At 41.4% G+C, this 20,449-nt stretch overlaps 1 protein-coding gene across 1 annotated transcript in view; it reads left to right on the top strand.

Moving 5' to 3' along the window:
• The window catches only part of adissp (adipose secreted signaling protein), a 60,412-nt gene that overhangs the window by 16,699 nt on the left and 23,264 nt on the right, over nt 1-20,449 (top strand). The window contains exons 2-3 of the mRNA XM_062983551.1: nt 10,307-10,385; nt 15,976-16,118. Coding sequence (XP_062839621.1) covers nt 10,367-10,385; nt 15,976-16,118 — 162 coding nt within the window. The 5' untranslated portion in view covers nt 10,307-10,366. The remainder of the gene's footprint in view (nt 1-10,306; nt 10,386-15,975; nt 16,119-20,449) is intronic.

Genomic DNA, 20,449 nt, shown 5'->3' with positions numbered 1-20,449 from the left:
CCGCCGCTTCCGGTTTTGCCTCAGCCCCTGCCATCTCTGCGCGCCCTTCTCCTCTTTCCTTAAACAGTCGTGTATGTAGTACAGCGTCCGTTGCTTTGTTGTCCAGCAGTTGGCGCTGTTTGTGAACCTAAGCATGGTTTTACCTGTCTCAGGTGCAACAGGTTTGTAATAATAGGTATGTGAATACCTTAAAACACTCGCTAGTTCAAATGCTATGTTGTGTCCAAATTTCGAAGCAATTGGTGAAGTAGTTTGGGAGACATGAGGTCATTCACAAACTGACATTTACATTTTTATTTATATACAGTAGAGTCTCACTTATCCAACACTCGCTTATCCAACGTTCTGGATTATCCAACGCATTTTTGTAGTCAATGTTTTCAATACATCATGATATTTTGGTGCTAAATTCATAAATACAGTAATTACTACATAGCATTACTGCGTATTGAACTTCTTTTTCTGCCAAATTTGTTGTATAACCTGATGTTTTGATGCTTAATTTGTAAAATCACAACCTAACTTGACGTTTAATAGGCTTTTCCTTAATGTCTCCTTATTATCCAACATATTCGCTTATCCAACATTCTACCGGCCCGTTTATGTTGGATAAGTGAGACTCTACTGTAGATGATCATGATGATTTCCCAATAAAAGAATCCTTTTCAGGAAGACAGCCTTTAAACCACAGTAAGGTCCCATCTGCACTGCCTTATAATACAGTTTCAGATTGGATTTGAAATTTGATGAGGCTCTAAGGTACAGGGTTGTTGTTGTTATTATTATTATTATTATTATTATTATTATTATTATTATTATTATTATTTATACCCCACTTTATCTCTTCCAGAGGGGACTCAAAGGGGCTATGTATCTATTATTAGTATTGGAATGTATTATTATTATTATTATTATTATTATTATGTTATATTTCTTTATACCCAGCTTTATCTTTCCCGAAGGAGACTCAGAGCGGCTTGACATCAAAGCATCAGCATACAATGTAAAATATACAAACATGCAAACATTCAAACAGGATTAAACATAAACAGTATGAAAGAATTCTGTTAACACATATTCAGGAGTTGTCAGGCTGATTCCTTAGCATTAAAAGCAGCATCAAACTGCATTAATTCTGCAGTGCAGACGGTTGGGAAGTCTCTTCTGAACCTGTTGTGATAATTGGGCAAGTTTGCCTTAAAAGGAAGGAAAGGGTTTGTTAAAATGCAGATATCGTTTCTGGAGGTGACTTTGGCAGAGGGAGGGAGGGAGCGTTTCAGGCCTTGTCCTCCTTTCCTTCCCAAGAAGAGCCTTTTGAGGTTTTTCCCAAAAAGTGGGTCAGGTCACTCTTCTCCCTTCCTTCCCTTCCCTTCTTTCCTTCCTCACTCCCTTCTTTCTTCCTTCCTTCTTTCCTTCCTGGGGTGCTTTAATAATAATAATAATAATAATAATAATAATAATCAGAAACTCCTCAAAACACATCAGACAAAGAATCAGTACAAGAAAACCGCACTACAAACTAGAGCTGACAGCTGGCACAACAAAACATTGCATGGAAAGTTCCTTGACAAAATTAAAGTAAAAGCTGATAAGGAGAAGACCTGGCTCTGGCTCTGGCTCACGAATGGGACCCTGAAGAAGGAGACACAAGGCCTGATTCTTGCAGCCCAGGAGCAAGACATCAGGACAAAGGCAATTCAGGCCAAGATCGAAAAATCAGCTGATGACCCAAAATGCAGACTGTGCAAGGAAACAGACGAAACCATGGATCATCTCCTCAGCTGCTGTAAGAAAATTGCACAGACAGACTACAAACAGAGGCACAACTATGTGGCCCAAATGATTCATTGGAACATATGCCTCAAGTACCACCTCCCAGCAGCAAAGAACTGGTGGGATCACAAACCTGCAAAAGGCTTGGAAAATGAGCACGCAAAGATACTGTGGGACTTCCGAATCCAGACTGACAAAGTTATGGAACACAACACACCAGACATCACAGTTGTGGGAAAGAAAAAGGTTTGGATCATTGATGTCGCCATCCCAGGTGACAGTCGCATTGACGAAAAACAATAGGAAAAACTCAGCTGCTATCAGGACCTCAAGATTGAACGTCAAAGACTCTGGCAGAAACCAGTGCAGGTGGTCCCGGTGGTGATGGGCACATTGGGTGCCGTGCCAAAAGATCTCAGCCGGAATTTGGAAACAATAGACATTGACAAAATCATGATCTGCTAACTGCAAAAGGCCACCCTGCTGGGATCTGCACGCATCATCCGAAAATACATCACACAGTCCTAGACACTTGGGAAGTGTTCGACTTGTGGTTTTGTGATACGAAATCCAGCATATCTATCTTGTTTGCTCTGTCATAATAAAGTAATAATAATACTTTATTTATACCCCACCACCATCTCCCCGTGGGGACTCGGGGTGGCTCACATGGGGCAAGGCCCGACCAGCACAATTTACAAAAACAACAGCATAAGTACATTGCACAATATACAAATATAAAGCACAGTAAGACAATAAAACAGGAGTTAATACAGCGGTAATAATATCATGCTTTCTGCCTTGCCATCCCATTCCGCTTCCCTTGTGCATCCTCTTGTGCGGGGCATTTTGTTAAAAAAGGAGCCACCATTCCGGCAATTGTGAATTGCGATGCTGATCCAGAGCGAGCGGTTGCTTGCTGTGGGATTGTGCATCTACACAGCGGAAGGAGTGTGGTTGCAAAACACACTTTCACCGCCTTTTGCACAACGCTACCTGTGGAATCCTGGGAGCACGCGCTGTTTTGCAAAGAAGTCTTGCGACACTGCAACTCCCGGGATTGCATAGGAGAGCCGTTCAGCCGTGGAATTCTTCTCTGCCTTTCAGTCTGGTGGAAGCTCCTTCCTTGGAAACTTTTAAGCAGCGGCTGAATGGCCATCTGTCAGGGATGCTTTGAGGGTGCTTCTCCTGTAGGGAAGGGGTTAGACTGGATGGCCATGGGGTCTCTTCCAACTCTATGGTTCTATAAGGTGAGCCATTGTGGGGCTTCCGTGGCCAGGTTGGCAGTGCTCCCTCGCTACTTTGCGGTTCACTTTTTGCTGATTTGCTGTTTCGTGGTTTTTCAATACAGTACAGTCTCGCTTATCCAACCTTCGATTATCCAACATTCTGGATTATCCAACGCAGTCTGCCTTTTATTTATTTATTTGCAACATTTATATCCCGCCCTTCTCACCCGAAGGGACTCAGCGCGGCGTACACAATTGCCAACAATTCGATGTTTACACATAGTTAAAACATAGCAATGAATAAAATCGAATTACAACACATAGACAATATGATTAAAGTCCGTTCATCCAATATCCTCGTACTGTGGCCGTAAGTCAGTACGGGTCGTCTTTATTATTTAATCATCGAAAGCATGGGCACATAACCATGTTTTCAGGGCTTTTCTTTTAGTAGTCAATGTTTTTTGTAGTCAGTGTTTTCATTACTTGGTGATGTTTTGGTGCTAAATTCGTAAATACAGTAATTGCTACATAACGTTACCGCGTATTGAACTGCTTTTTTCTGTCAATGATGTTTTGGTGCTTAATTTGTAAAATCATAGCATTATTTGACATTTAATAAGTTTTTCCTTAATCTCTCCTTATTATCCAACATTTTCGCTTATCCAACGTTCTGCCGGCCCATTTATGTTGGATAAGAGAGACTCTACTGTAAATATTAATGTATAATATTTATTGCGGTAGTATTTTCGCCGTTTCATGAATTAAAAATATTAATTCTAACAGTAAAAGAATATTACAAATCATAAAAAATTATGATTTAGAGTAAATAGCGTATTTACTCAGAAAAATAGGGCAGCGGTCGCTTGAGACGCTATTTGCTGAGGTGAGATTGTAAACAACACACGATTGGTTGACTGATGGGAAGCGACCAACCAGAGAAGGCTGCTCTGGATCCCGGTTGCTGATTGGCTCAGGCACCGGCACACCTTGTTTGCTTTCGTTTGTGTGCAGGTATTCTCTCTGGGAATGGGAATGGGAAAGGGTTATGTGGTGTATAAGTGTGTGGGGAGGGTTTATAAAGACTTAAAATTGTGTTTAACTAATAAAATAATGTGTAAACATTAAAATAAATATAGCGTCCCTACTTCACGGATGTTCACTTTTCGCGGGTGGTTCTGGAACGTTACACCCGGGCTGTGGCGCAGCTGGTTAGTAGCCAGCTGCAATAAATCACTACTAACCGAGAGGTCATGAGTTCGAAGCCAGCCTGGGTCGGATTGAGTATCTGACCATTAAATAGCCTAGCTCGTCATTGACCTAAGCAACCTTAAAGATAGTAGTATCTATCAAGTAGGAACTCCCCGTTTATGGAACTCACTGCCCATTGAGATCAGGCAAGCCCCGACTCTTTTAGCCTTTAGGAAAGATTTAAAAACATGGCTCTTCCGGTGTGCTTTCGGAGAGTAACTGTATATACCTCCTTTGTTTCTCCCCCAACATCTATCCTTTAGACCCCTGTTCCCCATGGTTTTATTCTTATCTCTTCTTACCCCGAGTTTTTAACTTTGTGTCCATGCGGCCCGCCCTTGTTATGTTATGCTACGTTTTGCTTTGATTTTGTTCTGTACTGTGTAGTGTTATTCTTGTATTGTTTAATTGTATTTTGATATGTTGTTTTCATATTTTGTTTATTGTATTGTCTTGGGCATGGCCCCATGTGAGCCGCCCCGAGTCCCCGTTGGGGAGATGGTGGCGGGGTATAAATAAAGTTTTATTATTATTATTATTATTATTATTATTATTATTATTATTACAGTAGAGTCTCACTTATCCAACGCTCACTTATCCAACGTTCTGGATTATCCAACGCATTTTTGTAGTCAATGTTTTCAATATATTGTGATATTTTGGTGCTAAATTAGTAAATACAGTAATTACTACATAACATTACTGTGTATTGAACTACTTTTTCGGTCAAATTTGTTGTATAACATGATGTTTTGGTGCTTAATTTGTAAAATCATAACCTATTTTGATGTTTAATAGGCTTTTCCTTAATGCGTCCTTATTATCCAACATATTCGCTTATCCAACGTTCTGCCGGCCCGTTTATGTTGGATAAGTGAGACTCTACTGTATTATTATTATGTGGGGAGGCTAATTTAACTAATGTACAATACCAGCAGCGTGTGGAAAGAATGAGGAAGTACTCCATCAAGGACTCGGTGTCACAGTGGATGGTGAAGCGGCAGCTCTCCCTGTGGCCGGAATCGAACATGCCCTCATGAAGCTGGAAAATGTTAATTTGCCTCTGTGTCTGTATGTCATATGGCATTGAATCCTTGCCATGTAGATGTACATTGTGACCCGCCCCGAGTCCCCTTCGGGGTGAGAAAGAAGAGCGGAATATAAATACTGTCAATAAATAAAATAATAAATAAGCGAGGGAACACTGTGTTGCCTTTCCCTCCCTCTGAGGCTGAGAGAGAGCGACTTTGCCCCCCTGCGCAAAGTGGGTTCGGACCCGGTTCTGCAGAGCCAGAGCTTTCTTTCTCCTCCGCCCTTCCTTGCTCTCCGTGCGCATCCCATAACTCCTTCCTCCCTGTGGCTGTTCTTCTCTTCTCCGAATCGGAGCAACCTTCCTTTCTTTCCGCATTGTTTTTGGAAACGCTTCCAGGGGCATTGGTATTCCGTTCTGGTTTTGGCACACAATGAGTGAGCAGTTTTTCAGAATTTTTCTTCAAGAGACCAAAGAATATCAGCGGTTGCTGCCTTGAGCTTTTGACCCTGCTTGCTCTATCCTTGGGGTCACTGGCCTGGGCTGACCCTGCGCCTTGACCTGGACGAAGCCAGCCATCCATCCATCCTACACATTCATACAAGTCCAGCATCCTTGCTTTCTGAGGGTGGTTTCATGCACAAAGTTATTAGAAATTTTATGTGTTGAATTACCCTCAGTCCACGTGCATCAGTTACATATGGAACAGCCATGGAGTTAATTGTTGTTGTTGTTGTTGTGTTTATTTCATGTCTAGACTTGGGTCCCATCCATAGGATCTGTCTCCTGTTCTATATGCAAGAATTCATATAACCCATATGAGTCTCCTAAATAAACATCATAACAACAACAACAACAACAATAATAACAATAACAGGCCTTCGGTGAGACAATCATTAACTAATCAGCCCCAGATGGTTTTTAATAATCTATCCTGTATTTATTATGGCCTTACTATTTATGTGTTTTAAATGCAACTTTTTATCCTTGTATTGTTGTTTTAATTGATTGGCTTTAACTGTTACAATACTCTTGATTCATATTGTATTACTGTTTTATCTTTTTTATATTGTGATTTGTATTATGTTGCTTTTATTTTGTCCTTATGTTGTTTGGGCCTCTGCTCCATGTAAGCCGCCCCGAATCCCCGCAGGGAGATGGTGGCGGGGTATAAATTTTTATTATTATTATTATTATTATTATTATTATTATTATTATTACTACAACAGCAACATCAACAATACCATGCAACAAAATTTGAAAAAGTATATACGAAACATAAATGAATGTCATGTTTAGACTGTTGCAAAGCCTGTTGTGCTTTGCATTTGCATTATTTGCATTTGCATTATTTGCATTTGCATTATTTGCATTTGCATTATTTGCATTCTGTCCGATGTAAAGTTTGCAGATTGGGGAGGGTGCAGATCCCAAGGGACCGGATCAGGGCCCAAAATGATCTTAATGGGTTAGAGAATGAATGGCACAAAACTCACCAGGAGGAAAATGTTCAGTGTTACACTTTGGCATTGGAGCCTCCCTTCCTTCCTTCCATCCTTCCATCCTGGGAGTTGTAGTTCTGCAAGGCCTCAAGTCTTCTCTTCCAAGTGGCTCTGGGGAAACCACAACTCCCAGGACCCCATCGCACTGAGCCATGGGACGGACGTTCAAGTGGCGTTGAACTGCTTTAACTCTGCAGTGTACATGCATGCGAGAATATATTTGTATATTTTAAAATATATGCAGATGCTTTTATGACAAGCCGCTTTGAGTCCGCTTTCAGGAGATAAAGCGGGGTGTAAATAACAACAACAACAACAACAATAATAATATTAATATAAATAATAATATTTATGTGGTGGCACAGTGTGTTAAAGTGCTGAGCTGCTGAACTTGCGGACCGAAAGGTCCCAGGTTCAAATCTCGGAAGCAGAATGAGCGCCCGCTGTTAGCCCCAGCAGTTCGAAAACATGCCAATGTGAGCAGAACAATAGGTACTGCTCCGGCGGGAAGGTAACTGCTCTCCATGCAGTCATGCCAGTGGCCACATGGCCTTGGAGGTGTCTACGGACAACGCCGGCTCTTTGGCTTAGAAATGGAAATGAGCACCAACCCCCAGAGTCAGACACGACTGGACTTAACGTCAGGGGAAACCTTTACCTTTACCTAAGTAGATACGTATAACAATTCTTATGTGATCTCCAGTCTGTAAATACTTCTAATATTGCTTTCCTCCTAGTTTTTTCACCAAGAGGTCATGAGTTCGAGACCAGCTCGGAGCCCTGTGTTTGTCTCTGTCTTTGTTCTATGTTAAGGCATTGAATGTTTGCCTTATATGTGTAATGTGATCCGCCCTGAGTCCCCTTCGGGGTGAGAAAGAAGGGCGGAATATAAATACTGTAAATAAATAAATAAATAATAAATATTGACCCCTTCCAGCCCATTATATTATTATTATTATTATTATTATTTAGATACACAACAAGATAAGTGCACATCTTGGACATCATTCCACAGGGATATACCGGTATATATAAACCCCACTTGCCTAGTTTCCAATAGACCTCACAACCTCTGAGGATGCCTGCCACAGATGTGGGTGAAACATCAGGAGAGAATGCTTCTGGAACATGGCCAGATGCACAACAACTTCCCAAGTGTCTAGAACTGTGTGATGTATTGGCGACTAATGTGTGCAGATCCTTATTATTATTATTAGTATTATATTTATGCATACCTTGCTTTATCTCTCCTGAAGGAGACTTTCCTCGTGGCAGCAACATTTCCAGAAATGTTCCATTTCGTGATGGGACCACACAAGACTATTATATCTGCATCTATACCTATATCTATCTATATGTGTCTGTGAAAGCCTTGTGTAATAAATGTCTATAGGCAGGAGGAATCCAAGGGAGAGGCAAATGCTCTGGATTTTTGCAACCAAGTCCCTGAGATTTTAGCATCTGGTGGAACCTGTTCTGGGCAGAAACACTTTGGAGCACATTCCTGCAAATGTGAGCACGAACCCTCCGTGTCCTTTTTAGGCCAGGAGTCCTCTGGGTTGGAATGGGAGGGCTCCGCACTCGCATTGAATCCTTGTTTATTTCTTTCTGGCTTCGTGATCCTTCCCGTATTGTGTGCAGAGGAGCACCCTGCACTGACATGCGCGGCCCGTGGTGTGCCTTCAAGCCCGGGATTCGATGGGCGCATCCTCTACACCAGCGGTCCCCAAACTTTTTAAGCAGAGGGCCGGTCCACAATCCTTCAGACTGTTGAGGGGCCGAATTATCATTTGAAAAAAAATACAAACAAATTCCTATGCATATTGCACATGTCTTATTTGTAGTGCAACAACAACAACAACAACGAAAGAACAATACAATATTTAAAAATGAAAACAATTTGAACTAACATAAACCTATTAGGATTTCAATGGAAAGTGTGGGCCTGCTACTGGCCAATCAGATAGTCAAGTTAATTAGGATTGTTGTTGTTGTTGTTGTTGTGTGCCTTCAAGTCATGTCAGACTTTGGCCGAGCCTAAGTCTAAAATTAATTATTTATTTACTGCATTTATTTACTACATTTATATCCCACCCTTCTCACCCCGAAGGGAACTCAGAGCAGCTGTATGTACATACAATATATTATATTATTAGCATAACACAATATTATGCTAATAATATTATAATATAATATTAGCATTATAATATAATAATATAATATAATATTAGCATTATATATTACTATATTGAACTATACCACTATACTATTATATAATATGTAATATATAACATATAATTAATATTATTATATGGTATTACTATTAATATTATATTGTATAACATAAGATTATTATCAATATTATATGTATATACAATATATTATATTATTAAAACTGATATAAAAATATTATATTATAAAACTGAGGGCGGGGGCCAGGTAAATGAGTTTGGGGACCCCTGCTCTACACTGTTCAATGAGGACACTCTGACTCAGTGCCGGGGAACCTTGGGATTTGTAGTTTTCCTAAAGGCACATCTCTATACTGTTCAATGAATGCACTCTGACTCAATGCCGGAAAACCCTGGGATTTGCAGTTTTCCTAAGGGGTGAATCTATATGCCGTTCAATGGATGCACCTGTAATGTAATGTGAACTTTTATGACCAACTCATATCAAGGGTACCCAGTCCCGTACATCCATATGAAATCCAAGAGGTTATATACTTCAAAATTAATAAAACTCCTATAAAACTAAATCATTGACAAAATTTAAAATCTAGGCTAAAAACTTCCACATTAATAAAAACCATTATAAAATTGAATCATTGACAAAATTTAAAATCAATGGATGCACTTGGACTCAATGTCGGGGAACCCAGGGATTTGTAGTTTTACTAAGGGCACATCTATATACTGTCCAAATGGATGCACTTAGGCTCAATGTTGGGGAACCTTGGGATTTGCAGTTTTACTAAGGGCACATCTTTGTACTGTTAAATGGATGCACTTGGACTCAATGTTGGGGAACCCTGGGATTTGTAGTTTTACTAAGGGCACATCTTTGTACTGTTCAATGGATGCACTTGGACTCAATGCCGGGGAGCCTTGGGATTTGTAGTTTTCCTAAGACACATCTATATACTGTTCAATGGATTCACTTTGACACTCAACTTGAACTGCCACAGCTCAGTGTGATAGCATTATGGGATTTATAGTTTGTTGAAGAGACCTCTCTTCTGGATAGTTCCTTGGATGGTTTCTTTAAAGTTTGGCCTAAAGCCCAGAGTGGACTAGGAAAAAAGAAATAAATCCCAATCAGCAAAGATACCCACCTGCTGCTTGGGATTGTGTCTGTTCTCCGTTCCTCTTGCGTCACAAAGTTTGTGCAAAGTTTTAACGACATGTTTGTTGTGCCTGCAGATCCGTCAGTCCTTAGGACCCAGGGGGAGGCCGGCCGGCCTTTCCTTGAGGGCTGGAGACTTGACTTTGCATTGATTTGCCTCCTTCTTCCCTTTGCAGAGGAGAACCATGGCTGCCTTCTGATCCTTCCCGGGAAGGGAGGCGTTCGGCTCGGACCCAATGGCTGCGGCAAACAAGGGTAAGCGAGGGTAAACAAGGGAAATAAACATGGACCCTGAAATCTTACGTCCTCTTTTATTTGTTGTATATTATGTTTATTCTTTTATTTTGTTATGAATAAACATATACTCTGCAAACTTATCTCCCCTTTTACTTAACTACATATATATATACATATACATATATACATATACATATATATACATACACATATACGGGTGTGTATATATACTTGAGACTCATGAACGCATGCCTGTTTTCCAAGCCTGTACTTCTGTGCCTTTCTGCAGCTGCACAAACATACAATATATATATTACATAAAGTTAAGTAAAAGGGGATATAAGCTTGCAGGACTCTCTCTGTGTGTGTGTGTGTGTGTGTGTGTGTGTGTGCATACACACACACACACACACACAGTGTATATGTATGTATGTATGTATGTATGTATGTATTTACAGTATTTATATTCCTCCCTTGTTTCTCACTCCGAAGGGGACTCAGGGCTGATCACATTGCACATATAAGGCAAACATTCAATGTCATAACATAGAACAGAGACAGACGCAGGCATGGGCTGGCCTTGAACTCATGACCTCTTGGTCAGAGTGATTTGTTGCAGCTGGCCACTAACCAGCCTGCGCCACAGCCCGGCCTGTGCACCATATATATATATATATCCTGAAAACTAGCAAATATATATATATATATATACACACACACACACACACACACATACACACACACATATATATATTTATATTATTATATTTATTTATACCCCACTTTATTTCTACCAAGGGGGACTCAAAGCGTCTTAATATAATAGCCTTAGTACACAATAGAAAATATACAGATAGATAAACATTAAAACAGAATTAAGTATAAACAGTATTAAAAATGTACAGTTGAAAACCATTCAACCCTATTCTGAGCATGTTCATGAGGCCCCAGTGAACATTTGCATGCCAATTGGATTCCTGCTGATGTTCTAAGAGAGGATAAATAGGAATCCAATCTGCAAACAATACAATCTGGCCAAGTGAAACCTGCAAATATGGAGGGCAAGGAGAGGCGGGTACAAAGTACATTATTATTTTTGTTATTATTATTATTATTGTATGACACAGCAAACAAGATAGATATGCTGGATTTCGTTTCACAAAACCACAAGTCAAACACTTCCCAAGTGTCTAGGACTGTGTGATGTATTTTCGGATGATGCGTGCAGATCCCAGCAGGGTGGCCTTTTGCAGTTGGCAGATCGTGATTTTGTCAATGTCTATTGTTTCCAAATGCCGGCTGAGATCTTTTGGCACGGCACCCAGTGTGCCCATCACCACCGGGACCACCTGCACTGGTTTCTGCCAGAATCTTTGAAGTTCAATCTTGAGTTTTTCCTGTTGTTTTTCGTCAATGCGACTGTCCCCTGGGATGGCGACATCAATGATCCAAACCTTTTTCTTTTCCACAACTGTGATGTCTGGTGTGTTGTGTTCCAGAACTTTGTTAGTCTGGATTCGGAAGTCCCACAGTATCTTTGCGTGCTCATTTTCGAATACTTTTGCAGGTTTGTGATCCCACCAGTTCTTTGCTGCTGGGAGGTGGTACTTGAGGCATAAGTTCCAATGAATCATTTGGGCCACAGAGTTGTGCCTCTGTTTGTAGTCTGTCTGTGCGATTTTCTTACAGCAGCTGAGGATATGATCAACGGTTTCGTCGGTTTCCTTGCACAGTCTGCATTTTGGGTCATCAGCTGATTTTTTGATCTTGGCCTGAATTGCCTTTGTCCTGATGTCTTGCTCCTGGGCTGCAAGGATCAGGCCTTCTGTCTCCTTCTTCAGGGTCCCATTCGTGAGCCAGAGCCAGGTCTTCTATTATTATTATTATTATTATTATTATTATTATTATTATTATTAATTGCCTTTGTTCTGATGTCTTGCTCCTGGGCTGCAAGGATCAGGCCTTCTGTCTCCTTCTTCAGGGTCCCATTCGTGAGCCAGAGCCAGGTCTTCTCCTTATCAGCTTTTCCTTCAATTTTGTCAAGGAACTTTCCATGCAGTGTTTTGTTGTGCCAGCTGTCAGCTCTAGTTTGTAGTGCGGTTTTCTTGTACTGGTTTTTTGTCTGCTGTACTTTGAGGAGTTTCTGATTTTTGACTTCAGTCAAAGCAGGTTCTTCACTTTGCTTTCCATATTCTGCCAGGGCATGTTCTTCTTCTTTGACTGCTTGTTTTACTTGTAAGAGTCCTCTGCCCTCTGATCTTCGAGGCAGATAGAGCCGGTCAACATCACTGTGAGGGTGCAGGGAATGATGAATGGTCATGAGTTTTCTTGTCTTTCTGTCCAAATTGTCCAGTTCCGCCTGTGTCCAATTTATAATGCCAGCAGTATATCTTATGACAGGTATGGCCCAATGTTTATGGCCTTGATGGTGCTGCCTCCATTGAGCTTGCTTTTGAGAATTTTTCTGACCGTTTGTGTGTATTCTTTACTGACCACAGTCTTCACATGTTCATGCTTGATGTTGTCCAGCTGTAGTATGCCCAGATATTTATAGGCCTCTGGCTGGTGACACTTTATTGCTTGGCCATTAGTGCTGGAGGGAAGGCTGAAGTTGGCCCATGCCTGCTCTCCATTGTTATATTTTTGCAGAAGGAGCCAGATGTTTTGCAAGTGTCCGTGCAACCCAAGGGGAGTTGTAGTGCGGCAAAGGCCCGGTGGCACAGCCGTGGGCCCCTCCCTTCCGCTCCTTGCTGGGCCCCCGCCCTGGCGTGTCGTCCTGTTGCCCATCATCTGCCCAGTGACCCCTTGCAGTCCGGCCCTCGGGGCTTCCTCTGCAGGACAGGGCAAGGCTGGTCCTGTCTGCTTGCCTCCTCCCTTCATTCGCTTTGGGTGAAGTGACCTGGCAGGTTTCTGAATCAAGCTGAGGCTGCTTAATTTAAATAATAATAATAATAATAATAATAATAATAATAATAATAATAATAATAATAATAATAATAATAATAATCTGGTGACGCTGCTCCAGTGTCCATCGTGTTTCAAAGTGGGATACCCAGTTTGTTTTTATCCTCTTTACTTGGGTGCCAAATCCATGTTTTTATGATGTTTATTATTTTTATATTTTAAAATGTTCATTTTAATTTTCGTGTTTTGTATTTTCTGATGTTATTTTATTTTGGTTTGTTTGTTTTATCCGGGCTTGGCCCCATGTAAGCTGCCCCGAGTCCCCTCGGGGAGATGGAGGCGGGGTATAAAAATAAAGAATTATTGTTATTTTATTTTATGACATAGCAAACAAGATAGATATGCTGGATTTCGTATCACAAAATCACAAGTCGAACACTTCCCAAGTGTCTAGGACTCTGTGATGTATTATTATTATTATTATTATTATTATTATTATTATTATTATTATTATTTTATTATGACACAGCAAACAAGATAGATATGCTGAATTTCATATCACAAAATCACAAGTCGAACACTTCCCAAGTGTCTAGGACTGTGTGATGTATTATTATTATTATTATTATTATATTATGACACAGCAAACAAGATAGATATGCTGAATTTCATATCACAAAATCACAAGTCGAACACATCCCAAGTGTTTAGGACTGTGTGATGTATTTTCGGATGATGCGCGCAGATCCCAGCAGGGTGGCCTTTTGCAGTTTTCTTGTACTGATTCTTTGTCTGCTGTGCTTTGAGGAGTTGTTTATTATTATTATTATTATTATTATTATTATTATTATTATTATTATATTGTCCAAAGTGGTGGGATTAGGGAAGGCTACAGTGAGGTGGATCTGGAATTGGTGAAGCGAACAAACCCAGAGGGAGTTGTTGTGAGTTTTCCGTGCTGTATGGCCACCTTGATCAGCGTTGAATGGCCTTGCAGCTTCAAAGCCCGGCTGCTACCTGCTTGGGGGAATCTTTTGTTGGGAGGTGTTGGGAGGTGAGAGGATCCCTCTTGTCCTTTGCTGGACGTAGCCTTTGTTGGATTTTTCTTAGTGTGTCTGTAGATAGTTTGTAGGTTGTGTTTCCTCATCAGCTTCCCTCACGACCTCTGAGGATGCCTGCCATGGATGTGGGTGAAATGTCAGGAGAGAATGCTTCTGGAACATGGCCAGAGAGCCTGCAAAACTCACAACAACCCGACCATGAAAGCCTTTGACAACACAGTACCCAGAGGGTGATTCTCTCCATCCTGGAAAGAAGTGACGAGTGGAGTGCCGTCAGCAGGGTTCCCTCCTGGGCCGTTTTATTTATTATTTATTTACTTACAGTATTTACAGTATTTATATTCAGCACTTCCTTCTCACCCGGAAGGGGACTCAGGGTGGATCACAATGTAAATGTAATACATTTATTATTTTTCTCTATTATTGTTGCTACTATTACATTTATTTTACTCTATTTTTATTATTATTATTAATACATTTATTATTTCACTCTGATCTTATTATTATATTTATTATTTTACCCTATTTATTATTACATGTATTATTTTCCTGTAATAATAATAATATTAATAATAATTATTATTACATGTATTATTTTACTCTATTATTAAAGGATACATAAGCACATTTACATTGAAGAAGATGAGAATAATGATTTAATCAGAGTTGGACAATCTTATCTTAAATTAGAGCTTTATGTAAATATTCAAAAACATTTAATCTACTGATACCTCAGTTAATGTACAGTAGAGTCTCACTTATCCAACACTCGCTTATCCAACGTTCTGGATAATCCAAGGCATTTTTGTAGTCAGTGTTTACAATACATCATGATATTTTGGTGCTAAATTCGTAAATACAGTAATTACTACATAACGCTACTGCGTATTGAACTACGTTTTCTGTCAAATTTGTTGTACAACGTGATGTTTTGGTGCTTAATTTGTAAAATCATAACCTAATTTGATGTTTAATAGGCTTTTCCTTAATCTCTCCTTATTATTCAAAATATTTGCTTATCCAATGTTCTGCCGGCCCATTTATGGTGGATAAGTGAGACTCTATTGTAATTTTATTGGTATCTGTTTTTATTTCTGAAATTTACCACCCTCGGTTTATACTGGAGTCAATGTTTTCCCAGTTTTTTTGTGGTAAAATTAGGTGCATTGGCTTATATTTGGGTCGGCTTATACTCGAGTATATACGGTATGTACACTGGACATTGGAACGGCCGAGACTACGATTTTGGATAGTGTGGTTAATAGTATTGGTATTGTTTTAAATGTTTGAATGTATTTTCTAATTGTTTTATTCTAATGGTTCATTGTTTGGAGGCACTGAATAGTCGCCTATGAGTCCCCACCGGGGTTGAGAGAGAAAGGCGGGGTAGAAATGCCGTAAATAAAGACATAAAATAAAATATTGTTTGCATGTTATAATAATCATGTAAGGATTGTTTCTTGAAGGGGGACCGGGTGCAGTGTGGCGCCGCTTTAGCCACCAAAGGCTCAATGCAGACGGGCTCCCGGGAGCTGTAATTTGGAGAGACACCAGTGCTTGGTGGTGGCTAAAGCGGTGCAAATCCACGTTTGTCCTGCAGTGCGGACGCCCCCCGTGACGCGTGTGCCCCTCCCTCTCCGCAGGCACGAAGGCCAAGGCCACGGGGGTGCGCTTTGCCCCGACGCAGACGGTGGAGGGCTCCTCCAGCCACGTCCATTTCGACGAGAAGCTCCACGACTCGGTGGTCATGGTCAGCCGGGAGAAGGACGGACACTTCCTCGTCAAGGTAAGCCACGCGCAAGGGCTTCCTGTTCAGTGGGACCGGGGAGTCCGGCGGAAACGCCTAATTCGGAGGCTTTGAAGCGGAGGAAGCGGGATGGATGTTGCACCTCAGGCTATATCCACCTTGCTATATACACCAAACTGCACACAGGTTGAAGTCTTCTTAGTTTATTAGAAAATAGATGATAAAAAGTTCTTAAAAAGCAAAAGTAAACTTACAAAGTAAAGCCTTAGAGAATAATTCAAGAACTCACAAGGAATAAACCAAGTCCCATTAGATCATGACAAAGTCCCCGGAACATGAACACATAGGCTGCAAGATAATCCAGGAAAACAAGAGGTTGCTTCTTGGTTGAACGAAAGTTGCTTTGACAAAGATTTGTCTCCAAACACATTGTTTTAATACCGTGTTGTCGAAGGCTTTCACGGCCGGGATCACAGGAGAGAATATTTCTGGAACATGGCCACACAGCCCGAAAGACATACAACAACCCTGTTTTAATACCCTTTGCAAAACAGGAAGGCATTTCTCTGGCCTCTAACCTCCCTCTTGTTTACGATTCTCACACTCCTCCGAACCCTGAATTCCAAACGGTCAGCTCAATCTAAGGAGCCCGTATCATCAAGGTCAGCCTGCTCGTTAGTTTGCTGAGCCTCGTTATCAGACTGAGAACTGTCCTCCTTTTCTAAGTCAATTTGCACCTGGCTAGTATCATCAACATCATGCCTTGCTGTGGGAAAATGAACTTGCACTCCCTGTTCCTCATTTTCTACAACAGGAACATTTAGAACCTGATTTTGAACCTGAATCCCATCGTCCTCATCAGAGTCAATCTGAGATTCCAGCTGAGTCACAACAATGGACACCTGTAAGGAATGCATTGGTTGTGCTTCTCCTGCCGGGCATCATGGGGGTGGGCTAGAAGGCCTTTGGGGGTGCCTTTCCACTCTAGTAGTAGTCTTATTTTGCTTATTAAGTGGAAACTGAATGGCCACCTGTGCTTTCCCTGCCTGGAAAGAAGGAGGTTGGACTAGATGGCCTTTGGGAGTCCCTTCCAATTCTAGGGCTTTAGCACAGCCGGTAAATCACCAGCAGTAATAAGATCTACCAACCGAAAGGTGTCCAGTTGGAAACCCGGTCGGGGTGAGCACCCGACTGTCAATCCCAGCTCACTGTTTACCTAAGAAGTTCGAAAACAGCTTAGAGCTATAAGTAGAGAAATTAGGTACCGCTAATTAGTGGGGAAGGTATTTTACGACACCATAAAGAACAAGACCAGAAATGCCGGTGACCAAAAGGAAGGAGGAAGTCCTGATGGCTCTCCATCATAGAGGACGGAGCAACAGCACCCCCTGTGGCTGAATCGGAGCACAACCTCCAAGGCAGCGAAGCTGGGCTTCGACACAACATTCCTCCTTTCAGTCTGCTCTGTCCTGTCCTGTCTGTCCAAACGGCATTGAATATTTGCCGCGTATGTGTCCTGTGATCCGCCCTGAGTCTCCTTGAGGAGATAGATAGGGCGGAATATAAACAAGTTATTATTATTATGAATAATATTATATTATTATTATTCTATTATTATTATTGAGCAGAGGATTCTGTTGTTGTTGTTGTTGTTAAACAGACATGGCTATCTGTTAGGGGACTATGATTGTGCTTTTCCTGTATGAAGGCAGAAGGTGGCTGGACTGGATGACCTTTGGGAGTCCCTTCTAACATTAGGATTCTATTATTGCTATTATTAAGTAGAGGGTGGATGGCCATCTGTCAGTGAGGCTTTGATTGTGCTTTTCCTATATGAAAGCAGAAGAGGGTTAGACTGAATGGCCTTTGGGGGTCCCTTCCAACTTTTAGGGTTTTATTATTATTATTATTATTATTATTATTATTATTACATAGAGGCTGGAGGGCTATCTGCCATTGGGGCTTTGATTGTGCTTTCCTGTCTGTTAAAAAGAAGGTGGCTGGACTGGATGGCCTTTGGGGGTTCCTTTCAACTTTAGGATTCTATTACTATTATTATTATTATTATTACAAAGAGGCTGGATGGCTATCTGCCAGTGGGGCTTTGATTGTGCTTTCCTGTCTGTTAGAAAGAAGGCGGCTGGACTGGATGGCCTTTGGGGTTTCTTCCTACACTAGGATTCTATTATTATTATTTTTATTGTTGTTATTATTATTTAGAGGCTGGATGGCCATCTGTCAGTGGGGCTTTGATTGTGCTTTTCCTGCCTAGAAAGAAGGGTTGGACTGGATGGCCTTTAGGGGCCTTTTCCAAATCTATGATTTTATCATTTGAATGTGGCTGTTGAATAAAAATGGAGCTATAGGTGCATCTGTACTGTAGAACAACAACAACAACAACAACAACACCATTTCAATGGCTGTGTCTCAATGCAACAGAATCCTGGGAGTTGGAGTTTGCAAGGTGTCCGCCCTCTTTGCAAGGGGGGGGGGGGCTGAAGACGCCTTTGCAAAAGCACTTGCCAAAGTGGTGCCAAACCGCATTAACTCCGCAGTGTGGATGGATGGCCCCCGGAGGCAACATTCTCATGAAATGCACGGATGTGCCGGAGAGGAGGGCCGAAGGGGCCGGAGATGAAGGAAGGAAGGAAGGAGCGTCGGAATCAGGTCAGTCCCTTGTGAGGACGGGACGTGTGGCACGCCTGCCAGGTGAAGGCTGCCTGGGCAGATTAATCTGAATTAAAGGCTCAGCGGAGCAGCAAACACACGTGGACGGAGGACGGCGGCACACCCACCGAGGGCCTGCTGCGGGCTCCTTGGAGCAGGAATAACTGGCTCTCAGCCAATGCAAAGGGGCCTCCAAAGGCCATCCAGACACAATCCGAGCCCTCCCGACCGGTGGCCTTGTGGGGAGCTGATGTGGCAGAGAATGGAATCCCTTTTGGAATCCCTCAGCTTTGCCACCAATATTGTACAGAGGTGAGGTGTCTGATAGGAATGTGAGGCCGGGATGGAACCCTTTTTTGATCCCACACACGCACACACACAGATACCACCACTTAATAAAGATGTTTTATGAGAGATGATGTTAATTGATTATTTGTTTGATTATCTTCTTCTTCGCTGCCACCAATGGAGACGTCAGGCAGATGGTACTGGTTCTTATAAGCTTTCTCTATTGGTTCCACTTCCGGTGTTGATGTTACTTAACTTAATATGAGAGTATGACAGAGGCTTGATTTGAATAAAATCAAAACAATGTGTTGTCGAAGGCTTTCATGGCCGGGATCACAGGGTTGTTGTATGTCTTTCGGGCTGTGTGGCCATGTTCCCGAAGCATTCTCTCCTGACGTTTCGCCCACATCTATGGCAGGCATCCTCAGAGGTTGCCTCTGAGGATGCCTGCCATAGATGTGGGCGAAACGTCAGGAGAGAATCTTCGGGAACATGGCCACACAGCCCGAAAGACATACAACAACCCCAAAATCAAAACAAGTTTATTGCAGGTACAGAGCTTGATGGTTTCAGATAACTTGGTAAAGGCACTTCGCTTAATGGTTACAACGGTTATGAGGTGGTTAAACTTTCAAAAATACTTCTTTCTCTGGATTACACTAAACCCTGATCCTACTGGATCCCCTGGGATTAATGTTCCCTAATCCACAGATTCTATAGATGACCCTAGACAAATCACCTAACTTGCCTAGTCTGGTCCAACCTAAATCTGACTCAAATCTTTCTATTTAAGCCAGTCTGATTCTCCACACAAGAATCAGATCCTTCTCTGTGACTAGAGAATCACCAACTGCTGGGTTTTAAAATATTCCCCCTTTTCCTTTCCAAGCGGCGGTTGGCTCCGCCCCTGTTGCTATGGTAACCTGTTCTAGCATTCTAAGATGGCTACCTTCCCTCATACATATGGTCAACTGAAATACTCACCATTTTAAACTTAGCTAAACCTGACTGTTTAAACAAAATCAAATACACATATCATCTATAAACAAAATATAATTATACACTTCTTCACAGGCCTTCCCAGCCAAAACCTCCCGAGAAGGAGACTCTCCTGGACTCAGAAGCAGAGGGAATGAATGGAGGAATGGATCATAATACAGTAGAGCCTCACTTATCCAACATAAACGGGCCGGCAGAATGTTGGATAATAATATGAATATGTTGGACAATAAGGAGGGATTAAGGAAAAGCCTATTAAACATCAAATTAGGTTATGATTTTACAAATTAAGCACCAAAACATCATGTTATACAACACATTTGATAGAAAAAGTAGTTCAATATGCAGTAATGCTATGCAGTAATTACTGTATTTACGAATTTAGCACCAAAATATCACAATATTTTGAAATCATT

The sequence above is a fragment of the Anolis carolinensis genome, chromosome 5, assembly GCF_035594765.1.
Source record: "Anolis carolinensis isolate JA03-04 chromosome 5, rAnoCar3.1.pri, whole genome shotgun sequence".
Classification (NCBI taxonomy): domain Eukaryota; kingdom Metazoa; phylum Chordata; class Lepidosauria; order Squamata; family Dactyloidae; genus Anolis; species Anolis carolinensis.
This window is presented reverse-complemented; position numbering and strand designations above follow the sequence as displayed.